This window comes from Anarrhichthys ocellatus, unplaced genomic scaffold (genome assembly GCF_004355925.1).
Source record: "Anarrhichthys ocellatus isolate YVR2014 unplaced genomic scaffold, GSC_Weel_1.0 scaffold9, whole genome shotgun sequence".
NCBI classification, from domain to species: Eukaryota; Metazoa; Chordata; class Actinopteri; order Perciformes; family Anarhichadidae; genus Anarrhichthys; species Anarrhichthys ocellatus.
The window spans coordinates 5,717,831-5,726,030 of record NW_022280039.1 but is presented as its reverse complement, the minus strand read 5'-3'; the positions used below and the strand labels follow the sequence as shown (position 1 = coordinate 5,726,030).

The 8,200-nt window shown below is 41.5% G+C and overlaps 1 protein-coding gene across 2 annotated transcripts; it reads right to left on the bottom strand.

The window, feature by feature from the left end:
• Window positions 1-1,397: 1,397 nt before the first annotated feature.
• klhl22 (kelch-like family member 22) lies at window positions 1,398-5,867 on the bottom strand. Of its 2 annotated transcripts, none has more exons than XM_031849304.1 (7): window positions 5,074-5,867; window positions 4,461-4,626; window positions 4,050-4,373; window positions 3,454-3,860; window positions 2,935-3,127; window positions 2,536-2,769; window positions 1,398-2,203 (listed from the first exon to the last, which is right to left on the bottom strand). In XM_031849304.1, exons 1-7 carry the CDS (start codon window positions 5,319-5,321, stop codon window positions 1,868-1,870), a joined length of 1,908 nt encoding a protein of 635 aa, XP_031705164.1. In that variant the 5' UTR covers window positions 5,322-5,867; the 3' UTR covers window positions 1,398-1,867. The 2 variants fall into 2 exon arrangements, with proteins under 2 accessions (XP_031705164.1, XP_031705165.1); XM_031849305.1 differs by having other exon boundaries at window positions 4,062-4,373.
• Between the last annotated feature and the right edge of the window lie 2,333 nt (window positions 5,868-8,200).

The window sequence follows — 8,200 nt, the reverse complement described above, 5'->3', positions numbered from 1 at the left end:
ACTGGTTATATTGGGACACAGAGGCCGAGTGCATTGGTTATACTGGGACACAGAGGCCGAGTGGTCTAGTTATATTATTCATTGACAATGAACGAGTAGAGAAGTTGAACCTGGAGCAGATTGTGGAGGACCTGCCGTTCAGACAGGTGAGTACAACTACACACTGCTGAACTCTCCAGATGAGACGTTTAAATGGCAGTTCTTTCAAGGAAACGTATGAATTCAACACAACAAACTGAAATCTGAGTCTTTTCTGAATTATGCATCTGCAAAATGAAGCATTGCCACTTCACTTCCCAACATGAGGCCTAAATGGTGTCTTTAATTTCAAGGTACAAATATCTTCTGGACATATACAGAATCTTTTCATTATTTTGTTGAACTAAAAGGAGTCAGATAGTTTTAAAATATCTGCCAAACTAACGTGCAAACACATGACAAAAACAATATATTACTATCTTTATTAGATCGCAAAATGTAAGTCATGAATAGGATACTATGTTTGCATGTCTCTTGTGTGACAGTGTGTTCTAGTACATAGCTTTTTCATAGACGTAATTCTCATTATAGGAAAAAGAAAATCACACTTTAAAACAGACTTCCTGGAGTTTTTCAATGACAGAAGAGTAGAGGATTCACAGTGGAGTGTGTGTGTCATTAAGCTTCTTAAATGTTTATAATAAACAGCGTAACAATGAACTGAGGCCTCCAGCAGCAGCGTGGAGCAAAGCTACATTTATCGGATAGAAATATTTAAAACCCACTCCTCATCGTGATCTTTGAATTCAGTGATGCGATCATTTACACAGTATGGAAGATCAGTGAAAGGACACAACAAATATGACAATGGTGATTTGGTTTTCCTCACAAAAATATCAAGACTTGACATTCATAAATCATATACAGACGTGAGCTGGTGAGCTCTACAACCTGCAGCACCAACGCCTCATCATTCAGGTACGAACACGAATCATTTCAATTGCTTTTAAAACAAGTTGTGATGTCAGAGGTATAACACCAAAAGTTCATAATGTATGTATCTGCAGAACACACTGAAACATACAACATACACTTCACAGCACAAGTTTAGCATGTGACCACAAAAACAAGGCACAATGTTAAAATGTAATTAAAAGTTTGACTTCCCCTTCAGGTCTGACCCTGACTCCGCCCACTTCATCATTTTGAAAAGAAAATGCAACAAAAGTATGCAAGAGCTGTGAGGGGCTGAGGGGGAAATAACTCATATTCCAACAATGAAGCTAAAAGGTAACCACTGCCTGTATATAGACTGTGGCTCAGTGGAGAGCAGGGCCGTCCTTCAATCAGCAGTTCGATCCCCCGCTCCTTGAGCAAGACACTAAACCCCCAAATTTGTCCCGTAGCTGTGCCTACTTGTATGAATGAACGTGATAGAATCTGAATTGTAAGTCGCTTTGGACACAAGCGTCTGCTAAATGACTGTAATGTATACCTCAAAAGTCTTAATTCAATTTTAGAAGATCCTCCGTCAAACGTTGGTCACTGAGAGTGCTATTGCATAGCCAGTAGTCTTCACTCGTCACTTAAAGATAAAGAGGTTATCTCTATGATAAACAATGCAGACGCATTGTTTATCATAACAGTAGCATTTCAGCAGGGATATGATTATCTAAGAAGATATTTGAAAAGTAACAAAAAAAGGGTGCAACGGTCCTGAACGACACTTTGGTTCGGAGGCACTCAAAGTGATCAATGTGCAAGGAGGACACGATGCTGCCAAACGATATCCTCCAGGTACTTCATCATGCTGTGTTAGAAAAGTGCACGACAGTCTCCAGTGATCAGACAGACATTAAGTTCAGACATTAAGTTTAACACAGCTGCTTCAGTCCTCGCTGGAGTCCTCCGAGATGTCCACATCTTCCCATGAAGCCTTTGTGCGCTGCTCCCAGCTCCTGGCCTGGGCGATCACAGCAGGGGACATGAGCACCACGCAGGCTGCCAGGCCAGAGACACGCTCCTTAAACTCCGTCTCACTCTCCCACTCGTCTGCGTCGGTGTTGTACACGTGAATGTATTTCATCCTGTTGCCTTTGTCATGAGAGCGTCCTCCCAGGACGTAGATGCGACTGTCCAGCACAGCAATGCCGGGTTCTCCATGTCCAAGAGGGAGGGGGGTCAGTAAGGACCAAGAGTTGGCTTCAGGGTTAAAGCATGACACCTGAGGAAAGAAAAACAGGAAACAACTTACTCTCAGTTTAAGTGCTGTCCAAACAATATTAACCTGTCAGAAGGCTCACACCTGTCTTCAGGTTGGACTCAATAGACTATAGAATATTTATTCATTTAAATTTGTAAGACAGAGAGGAGTGAGAGACGGGGCGCTCTGAGACAACAACTTTGTGCTTACATTTTGCATACAAGAACATCTCAATGTGTAAAAATGTAAATTAAAATGTTAAACTGAATGACGGACTTTGAGACTATTGTTTACTCGTGTAAACACCGTCTTCATTGTGCAACAATAAACACTGGTAACTCGTAGTATTGTACCTTCAGGACGTCACGCCGATACCCACGCTCATCATTGCTTCCTCCAATAACATAAATGCGTCCGTTAACGCCAGTCATGCCGTGCCACGCTCGCTCCACCGGCCCCTCAGCACAAGCTGTCCAATGATTGGCCGCAGGGTCAAAACAGTAGGTCTCTCGGAGGTACGCCATTCCTCTTCGTCCGCATGTTATATACATTTTCCCATCCAACTCTGCTCCAGCGTGGGCGTAAACCTGGAAGGAAAGTTAGACCAGCATTAAAGGAAGTTCTAGGGAAGGTGAACACCTGGTATATAACAGTAAAGCATCAGTATCACTACCTAGGTGGGTATGTAGTGCCATCATGTGGATGGTAGCGGTATTACATGCATTGCTTTCATCTTTTAACTATTCTCATACCTCTCTCTTCAGGGGTGATACAAATTCCCACTTGTTGGTGTTTGGGTCGTAGCGCTCCACTGACTCCAGTTCATTGCTGTAGTCCCGTCCACCAATGGCATAAATATGGCCGCCCATCACACAAACACAGTGGTCAGCATGCTGCTGCTGCAGGGGCTGGATGGAGCACCAGCTGTTGTGACGAGGGTCGTATCTGGGGGGGGGGGACACAAGTATCAAAACAGTGATGGGTGAGTGCTCACAGTACAGATCAAATCGAATTCACCATAAACAAACAAGAGTATGTTTTTGCATCACCAAAACAACAGTACATTTAGTGGATCTGAGAAACTGAGTTATTTTTATTTTGCTAATCGATTAAATAATTTATCAAGCTAGAATGCCTCACATTCACTGGTTACAGTTTATTAAATCTTCTTTTCTCTCTTTTATATCTGTGTAAACTGACTTTCTTTGGATTTTGAACAGCTAATCAAAGCAAGCAACCTGAGAACATTTTAAACTAGATGGGGATCTCACCTCCAGCAGCGCGTCTCTGCACGAAACCCACTGGTGTTCTTGTCTCCTCCAATTAGATAAACAAAGTTGTTGAGCACAGCAATGCCCTGGTTGGACATGCGGGGGGTGTTAGCTGCAGCGAGGGTCCTCCACTCCCCCCAGCTCGGGTGGAACACCTGAAACAAATGCTTGTTGTCTGTCAGGGAGGAGGTAAACATCCCCCCAAAGCCCAATATGCAGTGGAAGGTGGACCGTGGCTGGGTGAGAGGACTTTGCAGGACGGGCTGCCAGATCTCCTGCTCGTGGTACCGCAGGGCGGCTGAAACCGAGTCCTTCAGTGGACACTGGTGCAGTCTGACATACAGCCTCTGCAACACTTGTTTCTCAATCAGGCAGAAACGGACGGCATCAAGCATCTTGAGATTGTCCTTTGAGTCAAAAAGATTTAAAAAAATGAGTTGATTGCAATTCAGGGGTGATAAAGCTTTGCTAAAGAGTAAAACTAAAGTAAAACTAAGCAGGCATTTATATATATATATATATATATATATATATACACCTGCTATATAGTGTGTATCTGATGGAGATGAAGAGATGAGTACAAAATTTAGACACACCTTGGGACTGACCTGCAAGTACACCTGGTCAGTTTCCACCTGCTCAGGACTGTAGTGGTAGTGAAGAGCCGCCTCGTACACCTCGTTCTCACTGTTCACCTGAAGCTCTTCGCTGCTCAGCGCGCTGAAGACTTCGTCCTGGGGGAGTTGTCGGTACACATCAGTGCGAGACAAAGTCTGGATGTTCTCGAGGATGTAAGAGTGGATCCTGGCATTGAGTTGCTGCAGTCCGTAAAGATCAGCTAGATGATGGACCTCTAAAATGTTGCTCTCGTCCAGCCAGGAGAAAAGGAAATCGCAGCAAAAGCTGATGACGATCTCAAGCTTTTAAAAACACAAAAGGACACAGATCAGCTGAAGAAAACACAACAATGAAAAAATGTGATCTAGCAACTGAACAAACGAGTTTACCTGTACTAGCGTGGCAGCGGTCAGGACTTCCTGCACACACTCCAGGTCTAACTCAATCTCTGACGTGTAAATGTAGTCAACTATTTTCTTCATGGCCATGTGAGACACTCCATGAATCGGGATCTCCTTCTGCTGTGTCTCGCGAAGGCCTCCAGCAAACATCCCCCTAATGGAGTACAGTGACATGTTGTTAAATGGCTTATGGTTGGGTAACCTGTTGGCCCAGTGAAGATGACATGCATACCACATGGCATACCATTCATTTCTGCCATTTACTTTTGCTGCATGATATCCACTGATCTTTCTCTTACACGTCATTTTCACAAGACAGATTACAAAAGAAAAGGCATATGTTAAGCCAAGAAATTACCTGGAAAATTATTTCTGTACCCATCACAAAACTTTCATATGCTTTCAACTAAATATTGTTGAATATACTGAGCCTCAGTTGTAATTCCCTTTAACAGCTGGTACAAAAGCACACCAATAAAAGCATGTCTGCAAAGAGATGATATCTGCATGGGTGGAAACACAAGTGAGGGTTGCATCTTCTTGCTGACACAAGGACACAAATAAAGACACTAATGGAAAATCAACCAGCTGTGAGCTTTACCTAAAATAATCACAAGAGGCTGCCAGAAGTATACGGTGGGCTTGGATGGGTTGACCCTCCACCAGCAGCACCACATCGAACAGGATGCCACTCTGTCTGAGGTCCAGCAGGCCGTCCAGCAGGCTGCGGAAGTGGGCTGAACTGTTGTAGGTCTGTCGGCTCGGGCGGCCCGATGAGCCTGCGCGTCCTCCCATTGGACTCAGCTTTCCTTTCTCAGCCATGCCAGAGTACTGCTGCTCAGGCTTCATTATCTGTCCAGTGCTAACGCCATTCTAAGTGTTCCTCCACATTGCTGAATTTAAGCCACAACTGCTGTCGGCATGTAAAGAAACGAAAGGGCTTAAGACGGGTGGTTGACGTTACGGTTGCTTGAGATGTCACTGCTTGTCAGTTCCTGATCTATTAACACGTTATACACGGGTTTTACGACATAGCTTAATCTACGGAGCACATAAAAAGACGTGGAAGTACAATAGCTACATGCATACGCCCTTCCGTCGACCTATACTGCTAGCTGCCACTACGCTGTCGGCTAATGTTAAGTTTGTTTACACGGTGCAGAACATGCTAGTCAGCTATCAGCGGGTTAGCCTGCTAGCTCAGGTAACGCACTATAAAACAACAAGATAAGACACTTAAATGGAACAAAACGACGGCACGAAGATACCTTCGTGTTCGTCCAAAACCAACCGATTTACATGGACAGTTTGGTCACAGTGACACTAACTACTGCGTTGTGGTATGACTAGCACTGTCGTCTGATTTCTTGACAGATCAAAACAAGTCTGTTTACTTTTCGGCGTCAGACGGTGAGCTCACAGGTCGTTGCTGTTGTTTTTGTCCCGCCCACTTTCAAAGAAAGAGCCAATCACAGACGTCTGTCACACTGCAGGCAATAATATGACACTTTCAATTAGTCTTTTAACATGATAACGTGTTATAAAGTGTGTAGAATTATCCATTATATTTATTTCATCTCTGTTTTAGTGTCTGATTGTTCATATTGATGGAATAAGAATTTAGTCAAACAAATGTCGAGAGTCTGTGACTTTTTCTGTACACAAGAGGATGCTGTTTCCTGCTCTAATGTATCGAAGGCCATTTCTAACCGGTTCTGCTGTCACACTGCATGTCATACAAATACACCAGCACCAGAGCTCGAAATTACTACCAATTACATTTACTCTTTACGGTCAAAATACAGTTCTAAAGTACTGGATCGTAGTAGGCTATTTTCATTTCCCTATAACTTTACACCTCGTACCTTTTCTGGGGTAAATTATTTATAGAATTTAATTTAAATAATTTAGCATTTTTTATTGACTTCAATTACTTGTCATTACACAGCCTGTTCAACAACACAACGGCTGAAGGCTAAGGACCACCTGAACCAGATACATAACGCTTACATATCGTTGCATACATAATTAAACATCCTGAAGGGGCCTTTCTTTGTGATTTGTACTTTTATTTCAGATACTTAAATCTATATGATAGAGAATACTTATGTACGTTTTCTTTACTTTACTTTTTTTTACTTTTATGGAGTTCAATATGGAATTGCTTTCTTCCTCCATTTGCTGGCACAGCTCACCATTTGAAATACAAAATGGCAGTGTAAACACTTCTATCACAAGTTTATTTAAACAAGAAATATACAATATATCTTTGTCTTTAAATAATACATTTGTGTGACACAAAAAATCAGATAAGGAAGAACTTTTAAACTGTGCCAAGACTAAAATAATTATTTATTATTCTTGCCAACTTTTTGTCAATTTTATTATTTTCGCCCCTCCAATATTTGGTCTCTAAACGCTTTCTAGATGGATTTTCCACTGTTTGATAACTGCATGAGCTGCCAGATAGATTTTCTTAGGCAGCCAGTCATGATGCTCTTTTATAAAAATTGAGGCTTCCATATTAGGTTTTACAATCTCATTCATCTTCTGCCGAGGTTTCAATTTGCATATATCATTTCCTGACACGAAGAGAAGAGAGTTTTCCACTCGCAATAACACTGTTGGAATAATCCATCACTTGATTTATTTTCCAGTCTAATATACATTGCAGTAGAGTGCACAGGGGAAAGCTCCCTGTTTTTTCGTCGAGGGTGCAAAAATGCCCATTTCAAATAGCAAAGCATAACTTTTTTCCCTGACACATCTGTCATGTGGCTGAAGAAATGCCCTATCATAGTTCCTACCAGTAATGGACTCTGGTGCAGCTCCCTGAACGGTAAACTCTCCCACCACTGATGCACTGCATACCTACTCCACCAAAGTTAGTTTCTTGATTAGTCAACCGGCAGATCAATGATCAATTAATTGTTGAATTAATTATTTTTTAAATCGAAAACTCCAGATATTTCCTGTTCCCATTTCCTTTTCTCATGCCATAGTAAACAGAATATATTTTGCTTTCAGGAAGTTGGTTAGATAAAACGAGCAATTTGATTATTTGAAAACAAGGTGAAATACGATTTTACTATTTTCTGACGTTTTATAAAACAAAATTATTTGATTAGTTGTAGCCTCACAACCTTTTTTGCAAATGATTCACATTAGCAACAGAATACAAATATATCAGTCATCAGTCACAGACAATAAAGCTAATGTTGAGAGTGAAGCCACATTTTCATTTGTCCATTGTTTGATTTTTGAATTTGCCAATGGAGCCCAGGTTTACTAATCTTGATTACTGACTATTATTGTGAAGTTTTCAAATGATTATATTATGTGCTTTTATTTTCTAACATTTGGTGTCAACCCTTCTTAGCAGTTGATATCACACACAGATGCACGCTTCACTTTTCAATAGCCCAACATGGATTAGGAATCATTTTCACTTGTTAATTACGGTGACATAATCACTGACAAAGAATAAAAGCATGGTTTTAGTTTTTGTTGGACCTTCTTGGAGGTCAAAGAGAGCCTTGTTTTGTCCATATTGAGAAGAGCATTCCAGTACATTAGTGGATCGTCTCCTCTCATCAGGGAAAAAGGTTTTGCAGCATGCGCTCTGCAGGCTGGAGGAAGAAATGATAAAGAAATGAAAACAAAGTGGGCGGTATTTACAGAATTAACTGTCAATCTATACTACGAACAGATTGGCTAAAGCAGTTATC